General features: G+C 51.2%; 5 protein-coding genes across 7 annotated transcripts; 2 read left to right on the plus strand and 3 right to left on the minus strand.

Annotated features, from left to right (window-relative positions):
• The first annotated feature begins 121 nt into the window (after positions 1 to 121).
• LOC128763632 (EKC/KEOPS complex subunit Lage3) lies at positions 122 to 1,035 on the plus strand. 2 transcript variants are annotated; one of them, XM_053872636.1, is made up of 3 exons: positions 122 to 166; positions 546 to 674; positions 737 to 1,035. In XM_053872636.1, the coding sequence occupies exons 1-3, from the start codon at positions 123 to 125 to the stop codon at positions 849 to 851; spliced, it is 288 nt and encodes a 95-aa protein (XP_053728611.1). In that variant the 5' UTR covers position 122; the 3' UTR covers positions 852 to 1,035. The 2 variants fall into 2 exon arrangements, with proteins under 2 accessions (XP_053728611.1, XP_053728610.1); XM_053872635.1 differs by having other exon boundaries at positions 734 to 1,028.
• Positions 985 to 4,710, minus strand: wdr45 (WD repeat domain 45). Of its 2 annotated transcripts, XM_053872624.1 has the most exons (11): positions 4,362 to 4,710; positions 3,961 to 4,035; positions 3,787 to 3,891; positions 3,521 to 3,577; positions 3,289 to 3,394; positions 3,124 to 3,218; positions 2,849 to 2,928; positions 2,580 to 2,788; positions 1,773 to 1,874; positions 1,564 to 1,709; positions 985 to 1,477 (listed from the first exon to the last, which is right to left on the minus strand). In XM_053872624.1, the coding sequence occupies exons 1-11, from the start codon at positions 4,408 to 4,410 to the stop codon at positions 1,368 to 1,370; spliced, it is 1,134 nt and encodes a 377-aa protein (XP_053728599.1). In that variant the 5' UTR covers positions 4,411 to 4,710; the 3' UTR covers positions 985 to 1,367. The 2 variants fall into 2 exon arrangements, with proteins under 2 accessions (XP_053728599.1, XP_053728600.1); XM_053872625.1 differs by lacking the exon at positions 3,521 to 3,577 and having other exon boundaries at positions 988 to 1,477.
• Positions 4,711 to 9,612: 4,902 nt separating this feature from the next.
• On the minus strand, positions 9,613 to 11,083 carry LOC128763948 (alpha-2B adrenergic receptor). Its single transcript, XM_053873242.1, has one exon. It carries the CDS (start codon positions 11,081 to 11,083, stop codon positions 9,671 to 9,673), a length of 1,413 nt encoding a protein of 470 aa, XP_053729217.1. The 3' UTR covers positions 9,613 to 9,670.
• Positions 11,084 to 12,137: 1,054 nt separating this feature from the next.
• LOC128763843 (zinc metalloproteinase nas-4) lies at positions 12,138 to 14,113 on the minus strand. Its single transcript, XM_053873072.1, has 10 exons — positions 13,894 to 14,113; positions 13,794 to 13,826; positions 13,674 to 13,727; positions 13,568 to 13,617; positions 13,161 to 13,230; positions 12,986 to 13,100; positions 12,633 to 12,805; positions 12,492 to 12,573; positions 12,306 to 12,427; positions 12,138 to 12,243 (listed from the first exon to the last, which is right to left on the minus strand). The coding sequence occupies exons 1-10, from the start codon at positions 13,940 to 13,942 to the stop codon at positions 12,215 to 12,217; spliced, it is 777 nt and encodes a 258-aa protein (XP_053729047.1). The 5' UTR covers positions 13,943 to 14,113; the 3' UTR covers positions 12,138 to 12,214.
• Positions 14,114 to 14,128: 15 nt separating this feature from the next.
• On the plus strand, positions 14,129 to 16,191 carry zcchc9 (zinc finger, CCHC domain containing 9). The gene is made up of 6 exons (XM_053873071.1): positions 14,129 to 14,229; positions 14,817 to 15,257; positions 15,325 to 15,475; positions 15,545 to 15,637; positions 15,844 to 15,912; positions 15,985 to 16,191. The coding sequence occupies exons 2-6, from the start codon at positions 14,889 to 14,891 to the stop codon at positions 16,095 to 16,097; spliced, it is 795 nt and encodes a 264-aa protein (XP_053729046.1). The 5' UTR covers positions 14,129 to 14,229; positions 14,817 to 14,888; the 3' UTR covers positions 16,098 to 16,191.
• The last annotated feature ends 159 nt before the right edge of the window (positions 16,192 to 16,350 follow it).

Below are 16,350 nucleotides of genomic sequence, written 5' to 3' on the forward strand. Positions count from 1 at the left end.
CTTTTATTTTTTATTTCCAGGAAGCGCGATGGCGCAGTTCTGAGTCCCGCCGCTGGAGGGCGGAAGACATGAAGCAGCGGCTGAAGTTGAGCCGGAACTTACGTCACACCACAATAAGAAAGATGGCGGCGGCGCAAACGGATCATGATGTGAAGAAGCTGGAGTTGTATCCTTCTGTTTAACCCAACGAATGAAGCCCGATTAACGACAGCGTTCATTTAGACAGCGACCAAAGAGATTTAATCACTGCAATTGTTGAAGTCTTTTTTCTCAGCTTCTTTCAGTCTCAAATGTTTCACTGACCGAGAGTTCTTCGATTGTATACTTCCAACAAAACTATAAAAAATATATTTTGAGTAAGATAAAATTAGATTTAGCTTTATGTTGTATATCTGAATTTAAATCATGGAAAGTAGTGGATTGAAACACAGTAATTCTTCGACAGCACAGTCAGTAGTTGTTTTTGCCTTGTCACCTCATGAGTCCAGATGAAAAGCAGGTTTTTCTCACTGGTTGCCATGACGATGGTCCTTCACTCGTGGCAGCTCTCTACATGTCCCGTTTCCTTCCACACACCTAGCCACCATCGCATTGCGATCGCTGTCCCCGGACAGAGAACCGAGGAGAGGCGGAGTCCACAAGCAGCTGTCGTTGCAGGACAACACGCTGTCTGTGTGAGTGAACGGTGACGTCATCGGCGTGGCACCTGCGTTGACCTCGGCTTGTCTCACAGTAGGTGGACCGCTGACACGGCGCGGGTGCTCCGCGTGTCCACCAGTTCCTTCCTGGATCACCTGATTCTCGTCCTGGAGACCATGCAGATGTTCCACAGCGATCCCTGTGGCCAGTGATGCCAGAGGTCGCTCATGTTTGGCGTCACAACAGCTCAGGGAAGCGTTACCACGCTTCTGAGCCAGTATCCCAGGGAAAATGTGCTTGTACAAGCCAACTGACACACAATGACAAAACCAAATCCAGAGTGACATCATTGCTTCAATAAAGTCAAATGATTTGAATGAAACTTGATCCAGTCTGTGATGAACTGCTGGTGGTGACGAAGATTAGTTTTCAGGGGCAAAGACACGTGGGAAATGACATCTTCACTGAGGTCTGTAGAAAATGGCCGGTTTATTGTCTCTCCAGCCACAACATCAGAACTTCATCATTGGTTCAAGAGAATAACCATCATGGTTTAACAACATTTGTCACTAAAAGAGAAGTTGAGCCTGACCAACGAGCTGAGGTGAGCTTGAACCAATTCACTGAATCAGGGATCAGCAGTTGTGACATCATCGCTCCTCATCCACCATCAGCGTCTCAGCAGGAGAGTCTGAAGAGACGGCGTCTCACGTGGCGCATTGTCCCGCTCAAAAGTCGTCATCGTCACAGATGTCCAGATACACGTCAAAGGCTTCACGGTTGCAGTTTCCATCTGGAGTGAAGACGTACTTGTGGAAGGTCCCGTCCACACAGATGGCTGTCAGGACACAAACACACCATCAACACAGGAAGTGATATCAGTCCTGTTCAACAAGGCCTGGTGCAAACCATGACGACGCTCACCGATGACTGAGTTGACGTTCTTGGACGTGTTCTTCCCGAAGGCACAGATGCAGGCGCACTCAGCTGGGACGGTGAAGCTGGCCAGAGACCACTGACTGTCCACGTACTGACCAATCACTGGACCAACTTTCCCCACCCGAGCCAGGCTGGAGGAGAGAGACAAGTGAGGGCAGGGTCAGAGGTCAGTGTGGAGCATGGCGAGGCCTTACGCAGAGCGACGGTTCAGCTTTGTGTCTTTGAGGGCGAAAATGTGGACGGTGCCTTTGTCGCTGGACGCGCAGAGGAATGACGAGTCGTGGCTGAAGTTGATGCTGTAGAGAGAGAGAGACAGCTCTGTCACAGGAGGGGAGACAGAGAGCGACAGCTCTGTCATAGGTGGGGAGACAGAGTGAGAGAGACAGGTCTGTCACAGGAGGGGAGATAGAGTGAGAGAGACAGGTCTGTCACAGGAGGGGAGACAGAGAGAGACAGTTCTGCCACAGGTGGGGAGACAGAGAGAGAGAGAGACAGGTCTGTCACAGGTGGGGAGACAGAGAGAGAGAGAGAGAGACAGGTCTGTCACAGGTGGGGAGACAGAGAGAGACAGTTCTGCCACAGGTGGGGAGACAGAGAGAGAGACAGGTCTGTCACAGGAGGGGGGAGAGAGAGAGAGCGAGAGAGAGAGACAGGTCTGTCACAGAAGGGGAGACAGAGAGAGACAGTTCTGCCACAGGTGGGGAGACAGAGAGAGAGAGAGACAGGTCTGTCACAGGAGGGGAGACAGAGAGAGACAGTTCTGCCACAGATGGGGGGAGAGAGAGACAGCTCTGTCACAGGTGGGGAGACAGAGAGAGACAGACAGGTCTGTCGCATTAGGGGAGACAGAGAGAGAGACAGTTCTGTCACAGGTGGGGAGACAGAGTGAGAGAGACAGGTCGGTCACAGGAGAGGAGATAGAGTGAGAGAGACAGGTCTGTCACAGGAGGCAAGATAGAGAGAGACTGTTCTGCCACAGGTGGGGAGACAGAGACACAGACCAATAGAGGGTTGCTGGGTCAGTTCCTCTGCGCAGCTCCACCAGCTTGTCTCGGGTCGTGGTGTCGAAGAGTCGGATCAGCGTTCCTTTCCGTGACGCTGAGGCGGCCACGCTGCCGGGCTGATTGAGAGCCACACAGGCGATCTCACTCTGATGAGCGTTGATCGTGAACGGAGCCGATGACGTACCGGGTTTGGTGTTGGACAGGTCCTGTAGGAGAGTAAGATGGGTTGGACGGGTCGGACGTGTGTGTGAGTGAGTGTGTCTCACCACAAGTTGCAGACTCCCACACTTGTGTCCCGGGAAAAGCAGCAGTTGTTTCTCCAGACTGGGACAAAGGTCACACAAACCTGCAGACACAACAGAAACTGGATCACCGTCTGCGCAGTCGCAGTCATGTGACCGACATGATGCAGCCAATCAGCCACCACACTGCTCCAGTGAGAGCGGAGAATCTGATGACGACGACACTCCTGTCACTTGTCCTCGCCTCATGCTCCAACAGAACCAACTCTCAGATATAGAATGGTAGAACTGAAGCGGACCTTTGGGGTTGTCCCTGGTGTCGAACTCAAAGAGTTTAACAGGATTGTCGGGGAAACTGTAGACGTAGATCCGGTTCTTCAGCACGATGATAATCCTGACGGGGAGAAAGAGAAGGTCAGGTCGGCTGTGCGTTGGGGCTCAGCGTAGCCAAGTCAGGGATATACTTGTCGTGTCTCATGCGGACAGCCAGGACCGGTTTGGTGAAGGTGAACTCCAGCACCAGCTTGTCTTTGGGGTCCCGGGATTCCCGCGCATCGTCCCAGATCAGAACTGAAACACAACAGACGAGAGGTTCAGTGTGCGCTGGGGAAGTTGTCCACGTCGTCCGCTAAGTCGTCCGTCCAGAATCACGACCACGGGCTGACCTCACCTGCCGGGCTAATGCTTCGCTTTTACCTGCGTAATCTCTGTGGCTGCACCTGCGACGCTTTTTACAAGACTTTACACTCCCTCCTGGAACGAAACGTCATTAGAATAGAAATAGAAATGAAGTCTGCTGCACTGACACATCGTCGCTGACGGCTTGACCTGTTCCCTCTGACGACCCATCTGACCTTTCACATCCATGCTCACGGCACCCACGCACAGAGGAAAACAAACCTACAGCCGAGCTCCTGTTGAGACGCAGCTCCGCTCAACACCACACTTTCGGGGTCACTCACCGGAGATCTCTGAGAACTTGGGGTTGACTCCGCCCCCCACGATGGCCAGCAAGTTGGAGCGGTGCAGCATGGAGCAGAGCCCCACGCTGCCGACCTGCTCGTGATCTGACGGAGGAGAGCGACAAGTGACGTCACAAGCTTGCACCTGTAGGTGCGGAGGCCAGCAGGACTCACCCAGGTGACCCTTCTCCATCAGCGGCTCCACGTTGTAGATCCTCACACCAGTCTCCATCGCACAGCAGAAACAGCCTGAGAGAAGAAAGATGAGGATGGGCCAGCAGAACCACAATGTTTTAGTGACCACGAGGGTCTCAATAGGATCTCAAACGGATCCATAACTCAAGGTTTAAAAGAGAAGTGTAAATGAATATTGAACTTGAGGTCGCCAGGTGCGACACAGTGTTGTTACTCTGTTGTTCCGCTCCCGAGCTCATTTCATCACATTTATTCACGGCAAATACACGAATACAGCCCTGAAACACTAAAGCATTTAGTGCTCTCCTCAGATACACGATACGTGGAACGTTGACGTCACCCGCCATGTTTGTTGTTAGCATTAGCAGTTAGCTCCTCACTCTGGTCCTGGTTGAACTGCAGGCTGTTGACTCCTCTCTGCTGAGTCATGGTTCCGCTCACAGGCTGCTCCCGAACTTCTGCCTCGGACGAACCCCACGGCACAGGTACCGACAGCAGAAGACCTGACGCTTGTGCACCGGAGATGAAGCTTCACTGCGGGGAGCTAGTGGTCCGCTAACAGCTCGGACCGGCGACCGTCACATCCGTGTTCCGATTCTGAGACCAGAACTCGACCGCCGCGAACGTCGACCAGAGAAAACACTACCGACCAGCAGTGCCTCGACTTGTTTTGGTTGTCCACACGTGACGTCAGTGACACGTGCTTCCGGCTAGACTCGTGGAAGTGTCGAAGTTGGTTTATATAAACACCGCAGTGAGCTTTGAAGATGACAAGAGCAAAGGCCGAACTGGAGCCGTCAATCGCTTTGTTCCTGATGGACGGTCGGTCATAACGAAGCCCGTTAGAGGACGCCGCGTATTCATAGAACTGAAGTTACATTTAAGTAACTTAACATTTCGCAACCCTGGCTTTGCTGGTGAACAAAAACCACCGCGGTTGATGTAAAAACACGCACACTGGTCACCATGACGACACACCGATGTCACTCACACTCTGGTCTCCATGACGACGCTCTGGCGCGTCTTCTAGAGTGAGGACGATCACAAAACAAAACAAATGTGTTTGAGTCAAGTGGACGATCTCGGAGCTTCAAGTTTCCTCGTTAGCGTCTAATCGGGTTCAAAGTCGTGGTCTTGGGAAGCGAAGATGATAATGGGATGAGTGTCGAGTTTCAGAGTCGCAGCTGCCTCCGTGGAACATAAGGATTAGATTCCCGCCAAAAACAGCGGGTGCGGTCATCAGATCCCAGCGCTAACAAGCGAGGAAGTCGTCGATGATGAACCTCTTATCCACTTTAATCTGATTCAGGGAGATCCGGAGCCCAATAAAAGGTCTGGCAGATTTAAGGACTCGCATCGATTTCTCGGGTCAGTGGCGGTGAGGAGACTCGGCGCCGAGCTCCGCTCTGACACGTAAATCTGTTTGGTACAAGAATGATGCTGCACTTAGCTGCTCATGACTCTGGTGACATCACAGCGGTGACATCTGAGCTCCTCTCATGTTCCAAACGAGTGTTCTTTAACTCTCAGTCGCACACCTGGATGTCCTACACCAACAAATGAAACAATCTCATATAAAACCACCGAGTGATAAGTGTCACCGACATGAGTGTGGGGTCACTGACCAAGGTGTGAATGGGTCATGGGCTTAACACAGAAGAACACAGATATAAGTTGTGATGTGCAGTCTGAGGGGGCGGGGCTTGGTTATGCTTGTGAACCCCAAATTCAGGTCACACGCGAACTTCCTCCTGCTCAAGCATCATCATCCTCACTAAGGAAGAGCGGTGAAGCTCGTTAATCATCGTGTCCCGGGACGCCACTGCGGACTCCACGACACGTTCCCACACTGGCGGCGTGGCTGTCGAGACCATTAGCAGCTGATGAAGACGTGTGGCTGGTCCCGGGGGACAGTGCGCCGCTCCTGCGGCTCCTCGTCCCACTTTAGTCGGCTCCAGAGGAGCCATCTATCCAGCCTGACATCATCCTGCAGGAGGCGACCTGATTCCAGCTTCTGTCGCCTCCATGCCTCACCTGGGACACTGTCATGATGACATCATCAAACCCAGATGGGCTCCGCCCCTCTCAGGTCATGGTGAAGGTCTTCAGTTTCAGTTTGATCAAATAAACTACTGTTGAAAACACTGGTGTGGGCAGTTGCGCCGTTTTAGGACATCCATTTGTATGTTTATCCTGCTTTGTTTATCCCAATTCTTAACAAAACTCTATCCTTGCGAGGACCGTATGATTTTGTGGGGACATTTGGCGGGACCCCACGAGGTCAATTTGAAAATCATTTAAAAAATAACTGGGTCATTATTAATTGGGTTTCAGTTTGGTTCAGAGTCCTGGTTAAGGTTTGCCATGTGTTTGGATGGTTCGGTTTAAGGGGAGAGGCTGGGGAAAGGGTTATGGCAATGAGAGGTACCCACAATGATCGAGATACAAGTGTGGGTGTGTGTTTCTGTGTGCTGCCAATAAAAGATTTTCCACCGGTCATGTTGGACACTTTTCATGAACCAACTGTAAACTGACCCAGACCAGAACCTTAACAACACCAACCGGATTAAACAAGAAGCTGAAGAGTCAAGTGTGACACGCACACAGACTGACTCACACGTTTGTCTTCCTATCTTAGTGAGGACCATCATTGACCTACATTGACATAATGCTTGCTCCAGCCTCTCCCACTAAACCTCACAATCTAAAACAAATGGCTAAACTTAACCTTTACTCTTAACCGAACGAAAACCCAATGATAATAACCAAGTTCTTTTGTCGTTTTAGCTGTCAAAATGAGGCCTGACAAAGTGAGGACCAGTCAAAATGTCCTCATTTTGCAAAAATGTCCTCGCTGTGTTGATTAAAAACTCTTACAGGTTCTCACAAAGAAGTACAAGAACAGACACACACAATCACTCTGTCGTTCAGACTGACACACTCTCTCACCTCCAGGTGACTTCCAGGTGACCTCCAGGTGACCGCTGCAGCCTGAATACAAGATCAGCTTACAGGTGAATATTTATGAGGACAGAGCCTTGTGATTGGATGAGCGCATTGCATGGCTCAGCATTGATGTTGCCTGGACACGTCACTTTAGACATTCATCACCTGACACTTGCTACTCATGCGCCACAATCTCAGCTTTGTGTTCCCCTAGCACACGCCACCTTGACCCGAGCAGGACTTCATGTTCTGCAGAGGAACTCAAGGTTTCCAGTCATCATCATAGTGACAGCTGAGATTGTGAAGAATTTACTCTTGAACTGACTCACACTCCAGTGACTCGCCAAAGACCTCCAGTGACTCAACTTAGAAACCCATCACAAGGAAGGGTTTCTAGTCTCCACGGGGTAGGTGAGTGGTTTCTCCGAGACCAAAAGACGAGCAGAACAAAGACGGCCGGAAGTTTGCACAATCTACGTCGGCGTGTGAAAACAAAACTCCCACAGATGAGTCGAAATGGAATAAATTCACACCCGCGCCGGACCGTCTCGATCCAGAGCAGCCAGCAGCTGAGTCCACCTCAAACAGCCGAGTCACACGTGAACTGGAGGTTCCCGGTCAGAAGCCCGGTCAACCGACTCATGGCGTTAACTCAAACTCTAGTCACTCAGAGACTCATGACATGAGGTGTACATCATGTCAATGACTCCTCGTCAGGGACTCGTTGATAAGATGGAGCTGCCATGTCTCATTTACGATATGTATCAATTAATTACTTACTCATGAATCAGATCCGAGATTCTCAAAGTGAATCTGTTTACGCCGCCTTATCTCCAGTGAGTGTGTGTGTGTGTGTGTGTGCATGGTGTGGCGAACCACTTTCATTTCCGCCTTGATGTCGACAATCTTAATGGACTACTTTAATGAGGAATCAAAATAATGGCTATTATCTTTTCATGTTTTCCAGACAGTGTGTGAATGTCTATGTGTGTGTGGAGATCAGAAGGGCTAGGCGTGCATGTGGAGAGGCTGGGGAAAGGGTTATAGCAATGAGAGGTCCCCACAAGGATAGAGATACAAACATTTGTGTCTGTGTAATCTGATTGTTCATGAAGAAAACAAGATAGGATGATAGCAGTTAGCTCGGGGGGGTGACACGGTTAAATGTCAGCACTGGTCACCGTGGCGACGGGGACAAGAAGACGAAGAAACTAACAGAGATGTTCTCACAGCAATGACTTCAGTAGTGGCCAGAGCTGGGAGCAGCCCAAGGAGTGTTGATGTCCATGATGATCGCGCCACTGTCAAACTCATGACTCAGCACTCTGCCAGCCACACACACAACAGAGGGGTCGGGGTCTGTATGAGGTTCCATCTGTAGCCCTACTTCTCCCGCCTGCTAAAACAACTTGGTTCCTCACAGACAGGAACATAAGCTGCAGCTCAGACAGATTTAGAGGGTGAGGTGATGTCACGTGGTCCCAGATGAACGCAGGGCCATAAAAAATACATTAAAGATCCAATAAAACCAAAACCTCCGGGCTGTAAAACCATCAGCGCTGCCACAGACGACCCGCTGGTTACATGACAGCGCACTGGCTCAGCTGATGGATGGCCAGTCAGCGGGGGCGCTGGGCCCAAATACCTACGACGGATGTCCCACAGCGACAACATTCTGGGACTCACTGAACATACCAAAGCTAACGTGACCAGGCTACAGCGATCTGACTCTGACGCATGAACAAAGCGAGGATGATGATGTCACCAAGCTCGTGCATGGAAAGCCAAACTCGGATTCATGACAACATGATCAGGTGACACGTTTATTCAGCAGGAAGATCACATGACCACAACATCCAACAAGTCACATGATGTTTGTGTTCAACCACAGCAGAAGACGAAGCACACGACTAGTCAAGAGTGAGACACTGAAGCAGCTCTACTCCAGGCTTCTCTCAGACGACTGAACTCAGCCAGGATGAGAATTTCAGGCGTTCATATTTTGAGTTCTTCCTGCCTCCGCCACAAGGACTCCACCTAGCATGTCGACCCACAGAAGAAGGACCAAACTTGGCTCCTCTCTCCTGGAGATTCCTAGTCATCCCATGAACGACCAGTTGCTAGTCTTGGTGAGAAGCCTTCCCCTCACAAAGTCATTAAAATCTCTCCGAGCCAGAATGTCCAGCAACTTCCCACAGTCACTGTCGCTGATACGCTCAGACAGTTCTTTTGACTGAAGTCTCAGTCAAAAGAAAAGCTCTGATACTCCTGCAAAGCAGCAGCTCTGCCGTGAGTCTCTCAGGGATGAGGGAGCAGACAGTCTGGTCAGCACTCACACTTTGCTTCCTCTCCACTTCACCACTCCATGACTTCTATTAGGACATGTGAGCTCCGTCTCCACACAGGAGCAGCCACGCCACTCCGAGTCTCCGACTAAGTGACCCACAGGGGACGCTCATGAGCGGCTCTCAGATGAGGAAGCACTCGTATCCAGCAGGAGCAGAAGCATCAGTCTGTTCCTCCGTTTCCTCGGTGACAAAGGACACTTAGAGACATTAGCGGTGCTCCAGTCGGACCCTCAGGCGGGTTCGCGTCCCCAACTGTGCTCGACTGCGTTTCCTCTGCAGATGCTAATCTGATCAGCTTCAGAGAATATACAAGAACATTCTCAGACAACATTAAGATAATTGATTCAGCTCAGAGCACACTCTCCTGGTTGTGGTCCAGGTCCACATCCTGGTTCTCAGAAGAAGGTTCCTTTGGTGTTGCGGCACAGGATCCTTTTGAAGGCCTTGCGGAAGTCCTTGTTGAAGATGGTGTAGATGACAGGGTTCAGGCAAGAGTTGCAGTAGCCAATCCAGAAGAAGAACTTAAAGAGCGGGACCGGGATGCTGCAGGACTCTGGACATATGGCCTTCAGCGAGTAGGACAGGAAGAAGGGGAACCAGCACATCACGAACACGCCCATCACCACGGCCAGCACGAAGGTGAAGCGCTTCTCCCGGTTCAGCAGGGCTTTCCTGCGGGTGGTCAGCATCCCAGGGGTCCTGGAAGTTCCTATCACCAGCCTGGTCCCAGCCGAAGTTGCCATGGTGCTCTTGTACCGAACCGCCAAGTTCTTCATCTGAGCATTGAGACCTTTCCGCACTGGGGGATCGGACAGCCCCTTGTTCTCCTCCATCCCACCATTGGTGTCGGCCTCTGAGCCGGAGCTGTGAGCAGACGGTACCTCTGACTGGGACCTTTGTCTCCTGGCGTGGTTCTTCTTCAGAGCAACCAGGGGGATTTTGGGAACTGGGCTGGAGGAGAACCCTGTCAGGTCGCATCTCTGAGCGACTTGGCTGTCCTGAACCTTGTCTTTCTGACTGCTGTTCGCACTTGCTTCATCATCGTTCTGCCGCTCAGTGGATTTCCTAAAGGCGTCACTGATGTCCTCAGACTTGGACTTGTGGCCCAGGGGGCAGCGGGCATGCTGCTTGGCGATCTGATAAATACGGACGTAGACCAGGATCATGATCACGCAGGGCGCGAAGAAGGAGCCCACGCTGGAGTACAGGATGTACCAGCGCTCGTCGTTCAGCTCGCACATGTCCTCGCCCGCCTCGCTCTTGTCCAGTGAGAGAAGCGGAGGGAAGGAGATCACAGCGGAGATGAGCCAGACCACAACAATGGCTGCCTTGATGCATGACGCTGTTCTTTTGGGGCCATAGGACACAGGCCTGGAGATGGACAGGTAGCGGTCCAGAGCGATGGCACACAGATGGACGATGGAGGAGGAGCAGAAGAGGACGTCTAGAGCCAGGTAGATCTCACACCAGATGGCGCTGAAGGCCCAGTAGCCCTGCAGCTCATTAGCTAGGGAGAAGGGGATGATGAGTGTGGCCACCAAGATGTCGGCAGCCGCCAGCGACACCAGGAAGAGATTCTGAGGCCCTTTGAGAGAACGGGACGTCAGGACCGCGATGATGACCAAGATGTTGCCCACGATGGTGATCATCATCATGAATGTGATGGCGAGGGCAAAGGCAGCAGTGGCTGACGGTGTGTAGACGCCGTTACGGGCGCTGCGGTTGCAGGGTTGTATCCCGAAGCTGGCATTCCAACTGGGAAGTCCAGCAAGCTCTGTCAGACACGGGGCGTCCACTGCTGTTGCCATGACGACTCGTCACTCACTGAAGAACTGTGATGTCATAACGACACGAGTCGTAACCATGTCACCTATAAGAAATCGGACAGTAAGGTTTATTACTCCTTCCAAGCTCTCTCTCCATCAACACTCTCTTCCCTTCCTCAGCTTCACTCCTCTCCTCCAGAAGTGTCAGAAGAACCTGACATGAGATATTTGCGAGTCAAATAATCTTAGCACTTTACTTAGTTCACCTGATGGGACGGCTGGCTCTGATGATAAACTCATTCGTCTTCACGTTTCAATAAACACAATTAAAATGGGTTTTGAACTATCAATCCTTCACTCTTCAGTTAAATTCATCCGCACTCAAAACTCTAATAATCTAATTTGAACAGACGTGCTGAAAATCCTGGAGTTACTCACAGAAGAGTTGTCCTCCTCAGAGGTCCAGGTTCCGCCCGGGAGGTCCACACAGCTCTCAGTCTCGACCCATGAGCTCCAGGCCACCCAGGAGTTTGAAGATCCACATCCACGTCTGCCTAAGACACGCACAGCGAGGACACTGACTCGGAGGAAGAGAGGAGTTCTCCTCTGGTACTGAGGAGGAGGACCAAGAATGCGACGATCGAACCACGTGACCTAGAGAAGATGACACTCTCCCTTTCACTATTGAAACGCATGTTTGAGCCTTTCCAAAGATGGAGGAGGCGAAGTTTTATTGTTCTTAAACGCGTTTGATTAAGAATTTAATTTAGTTTGGCAGCTTTACATGTCGCGACTATATTCCGGAACTTCATCGTAAATTTTAATTTTGCAGGCACTAACTGGCTCTTGACATGTCAGGTGAGGTCAGAGTCAGATCAGCTCCTGCTCAGAACACGAAGCCAATCTTTATTGTGTAAGCTCAGCGAAGCGGAAAAAAAAGTTTCGTTGGAAAATGGCGGAATTGCGCCATCTACAGCTGACAAAGAGAACAGGTCAGTTCAATGCCCAGTCATTGAAGTCAGAAGCTGTTTGTGTTGTCAAGCCAGTGAAGCCGGACCACGTGACCCTGGGCGACAAAATGACAACGAGGACGCAAGCGTTTCAGACATTCACTTTATTAGAGGCGCGCTGGTCAGCTGTGAGTTAAGCAGAGGTCGAAACCTTGTTTCCCTGTCATCGGGACCCGTCCGCTTCAGCAGGGTCTGAGGAGACACCAAGCAGGTCAGTCACACCTCCGTCTGGATAACCCATTGACTTCACTCACCGCACTTGTACAGCTGGCGAACTTTGGCCACGTCCAGCGGCGTCATCTTCCTCCTCTGGCCCATCCCTTTCACACTCTCATTGGGCACGATGGTCGGCTGTCCGTTCACCGAGAAGAAGTGGCTGCGGCCAGAGCAAACTCCAGTCAAGAACCTGCTGAGGACTGCTGTGCTCGCCGTGGCGTTACCTGCCATAGTGCAGGATGGAGGTGATGTCATAAGGCAGCTCGAAGGTGGCACCTGACCTTTTGTTGAAGTTCTTCTCCATGCCTGCGACAAAGCATTCCACATGACACGTCAACATTGTACTCCACAGTCTGGCTAGTTACCCTGCATGATATTCCCCGTCTGGATGCTGATGAACTTCTCGCGGTCCTGCCTTGTGTGCTCGTGGTGGAAGCCGGCTGCGTGCAGGATTTCGTGGATGATGTTGCCGACCCGGCACTGAGGCCCGACGAACACGGGCTGCTTCCCGCCGATGAAGCCAACGTATGACGCACAACTGCAATCGCAACACTGCGACTGAACTCGGCAGCTCCATCTAGCGGTCTGCTGGTTAAGTGTCCCGTAAAGCTACAAATGCTCCGAGGGTCACATGACAGCGTGAACATTTCTTCAGGGATTTTCTGACTCAAACAGAGAGGCCACATGTGGCCCACAGACCAGGTCTTGGGAGTCTCACCCTTTACTGGTTTGGAAGAGCAGGTAGTCTGGCTCGCTGGTCCGGAGATGGAAGGTCAGGCAGGTCTCTTCCGACACCATCGCCATGGCAGCCTCAATGTCATTTGTCCGGCCCTCTGAAACGTGTCAGTGTCAGCAGAGGTCACGACCTCTTGGAGCGGACCAAGCCTTCGTACCCAATGTTGCATCAATGGCGTACGGTATCGATGACGTCGGCCACCTGTTGTTCACTGCGTTCCGATCAGTCTGCAGGGTGACAAGCACAAATGCTGTCCCTTCTTAAAGCGGTTTTCAACATTGTGGGTTCAAGTCAGACTGGAGGAGAACACAACCCGAAACTTGTTCTAAAAAAGAGGTGACGTAATTCTGAGGTTTGTAGTCGGCCCATCAGCTGACCCTGGGTTTCACTCTCCGTCTCCCACAGGGGGCGCCAAACTTCACTTTACGCTTGCAGGTAGCGAATTTTAGATTTAGATGTCCTATTGACGAAAGGAAATGTTTCGGAGCTTGATCGACTGTGCTTCGCGATAATGTGCGCACCTGGGTCTGCCTCAGTGATCATGAATCCTCAGTTGAGACTCACCGACAGCACCAGGTCTCCCTCCAGCACAGTCATGTCGTCCGCCGTCAGCTCTGAAGGAGCAGCGAGTCAGTCGCCTCTTCTCACCGCGCTCATCGCGCCTACTCACCCTCCACGGTCTCAGGGTCAGAGGTCATGTAGCTCTGCGCCCGGACCAGCCAATCTGCGAGGGGAGAGGGGTTATAGGGAGCTGGGCTCAGGTGAGGGAGGAGGGACAGACGGACAGTACCTCGGCCGCTCTCCCTGAGGGGCACGCACTCCGCTGCGACGACACCACACTGGTCAAGCTTCAGTGCTGGCAGTCAAACGAACACTTGACCGAGTCTTACCGTGCTGAGGGTCGTCACAGAACAGCAGCGCCGCGAGCAGCAGCAGCATGATGGACAGACTCGTTAGTGGCGATTGACCGCAGCTGCGGTTTAAAATGCGCGTCTGGAATTCAAATTCTATAATCCATTTAAAGTTCAAGTTTAACTCCACCAGGCGGCTGCAGACTAGACTACAAAGGAGGTATAATCACTCAATGTGAGAACTTTAAACTTGAAAGATTTTACCATCGACTGTCATCCAATCCATAGGGGGCGCTTTCGCAGCACTTTGACGCCGTTGCTCAGAAGAAGAAGTGACTTCCGGGGGCAACAGAAAACACATGTGGATGGAAAAGGGTTCGTACCAATATGTTGTTATTTGTGTTCGGTTTCGACGTCATCACGACATCGTGCTCATGTCCGACTGGTCTTTCGAACTTATTGGTTTAATTTTTACGGATTGATCTCGTGAATTCCCGAGTGTTTTGGGATTGCTAACATGCTAACACGACACTGATGTAAACAACGCTTCATGATTCTATCGAGATTTAGTGTAAATGTAGCTGTATTAGGGTGATTTTTCTCCCTTTACCATTCTTTTCAATTTCTCTACACAATAGGGAGTGTTGCTGTTATTTGTTCTTGTTAGAAGTATTAGAAACCTCTTTATTCGAAAGTATAATAACAACTTTTCCTTTGGCTAATGTTTAGGCATATGCAGCATTTATTATATTTATATATACTGAATTTTACATCCCCACGATTGTATTGACTTTTAAAGCTCTATATTCAACATCACATTTTCCATTATTTATTGTAAAAAGCATTTCAGACCATGAACTCAAAAAGTGTTGTTACACACAGGCAAGTGCTCAGAGACTCTTCAGCAGTCACAAGTCCAGCGGGACTGTCTCTAATGTTTTGTAATGTGGCTGTTTCAACAGCCCTGAGAATGTGAAGAGAGAACCTGGAGAACCCAGAGGAAGCCAGTACTGAGTCCCACTGTGAGAAAAGTCATGACGAGGTGGGCAAGAGCCAATAATGTCCACAGACATAAACCAGCTGAGGCCACACCATGGAGCCAACTGAAGGGAAGCGGCAGGGCATCAGCAGGCAACGGGCAGAAGGCGCCACTCCACAGGCCGCTGCTTGTGAACAAGCCCAACCGGAAGAAGAAGGAGTACAAAGACGAGGATGTGAATGGCTTCCTGGAGTACCTGAAGGAGAGCGGACAGCAGCCTTCTGGGAAGAGGGGGGCGGGTCCTGCTGACAGGCAGGCAGGGGAGGAGCAGCAGCTCCGGGAGGAGGTGCAGGTTGCTCTGAAGAAAGACAGACGGCGAGAAGATCGTAGGGTGAAGAGACAGACGGACAAGAAGAATAAGATGGTGAGAGCAGAGAGACCTCACTTATGGTACCAAAGAGTGCGTGTTCACATGTGTTTTTCCATTACAGCTCTGCTTCAACTGCAGGAAACCAGGTCACGGTCTGGCCGACTGTCCGGAGGCCGACCGCGATGAAGAGATGGGTCGGGGGATATGCTACCGCTGTGGCTCAACAGAACATGAGATCCAGAAGTGCCGGGCCAAGGTGGACCCCGCACTGGGTGAGCGAGACCTCCAGCAAGAGCACGCACTCTGATGTCACTGTAGAGTAACTGTGATGTCATTGTCAGGGGACTTCCCATATGCCAAGTGTTTCATCTGCAGTCAGACGGGTCATCTGTCCAGATCCTGTCCTGACAACCCCAAAGGGCTCTACGCTCAAGGTTTGAGACACACACACGTGTTTGTTTTGCTATCTTTGTGAGGACCTCTCATTGACATAACGCTTTCCCCAGCCTCTGACCCTCAACTTAACCATGCAAAACACATGGCTAACCTTAACCAGGACTCTGGCCAAAACATCCCCCCACACACACACACGAATATAGAAAGTCAGTTGATGTTAGCTCTGGTGTGTGTGTACGCGCAGGTGGTTGCTGTCGAGTGTGCGGCTCAGTGGAACATTTCCAGAAGGACTGTCCAGAACATCAAGCTTCCAGTGAGTTCAGGCTCTGCCCACTTTCTCTCCACTGCTGCTCAGGTCAGCTCAGTGTGTGTGTCTGTCTGACAGGCAGCTCCATGACGGTCGGCTGGCTATCCAACAACATGAGCGCAGACTTTGAGGATGTGCACGTCCCTGTGAAGAAGGTCAAGCCCAAACAGACCAAGGTGGTGACCTTCTGAGTCACATGACCACCAGCGACGACGTCATATTTAGCTCTGTCATGTCCCTTGTTTTCTACAAAATACAAACATTATGCTGAACACTGGTCTTTCCATTCGTCCTGTCTGACGTCTCCACCAGATGTCGCTGTTGTCCTGACCACACCAGCATGTGTGACTCACCATTCTGTCTCGGGTCTCATGGGTGTGGTCGAAGGTCACATGACCTCCTGCACGGACAAACGTCTCCTGAGAAGCTTGATCATCACACACA

Source organism: Synchiropus splendidus, chromosome 8, assembly GCF_027744825.2.
Source record: "Synchiropus splendidus isolate RoL2022-P1 chromosome 8, RoL_Sspl_1.0, whole genome shotgun sequence".
Taxonomy (NCBI): Eukaryota; Metazoa; Chordata; class Actinopteri; order Syngnathiformes; family Callionymidae; genus Synchiropus; species Synchiropus splendidus.

Coding starts and splice junctions, on each gene's coding strand:
- LOC128763632 (XM_053872635.1), top strand. CDS start 123: ATGGCGGCGGCGCAAACGGATCATGATGTGAAGAAGCTGGAGTT. Junction 167..545: donor GATGTGAAGAAGCTGGAGTT/GTATCCTTCTGT, acceptor CACTCGTGGCAG/CTCTCTACATGTCCCGTTTC. Junction 675..733: donor CAGGACAACACGCTGTCTGT/GTGAGTGAACGG, acceptor CTTGTCTCACAG/TAGGTGGACCGCTGACACGG.
- LOC128763843 (XM_053873072.1), bottom strand. CDS start 13,942: ATGCTGCTGCTGCTCGCGGCGCTGCTGTTCTGTGACGACCCTCAGCAC. Junction 13,728..13,793: donor CCTCAGGGAGAGCGGCCGAG/GTACTGTCCGTC, acceptor CTCCCCTCGCAG/ATTGGCTGGTCCGGGCGCAG. Junction 13,101..13,160: donor CGCCATTGATGCAACATTGG/GTACGAAGGCTT, acceptor GACACGTTTCAG/AGGGCCGGACAAATGACATT.
- wdr45 (XM_053872624.1), bottom strand. CDS start 4,410: ATGACTCAGCAGAGAGGAGTCAACAGCCTGCAGTTCAACCAGGACCAG. Junction 3,892..3,960: donor GATGGAGAAGGGTCACCTGG/GTGAGTCCTGCT, acceptor CTCCTCCGTCAG/ATCACGAGCAGGTCGGCAGC. Junction 2,789..2,848: donor GTGGGAGTCTGCAACTTGTG/GTGAGACACACT, acceptor ACTCTCCTACAG/GACCTGTCCAACACCAAACC.
- zcchc9 (XM_053873071.1), top strand. CDS start 14,889: ATGACGAGGTGGGCAAGAGCCAATAATGTCCACAGACATAAACCAGCT. Junction 15,476..15,544: donor CAAGGTGGACCCCGCACTGG/GTGAGCGAGACC, acceptor TGTCATTGTCAG/GGGACTTCCCATATGCCAAG. Junction 15,913..15,984: donor TCCAGAACATCAAGCTTCCA/GTGAGTTCAGGC, acceptor TCTGTCTGACAG/GCAGCTCCATGACGGTCGGC.
- LOC128763948 (XM_053873242.1), bottom strand. CDS start 11,083: ATGGCAACAGCAGTGGACGCCCCGTGTCTGACAGAGCTTGCTGGACTT.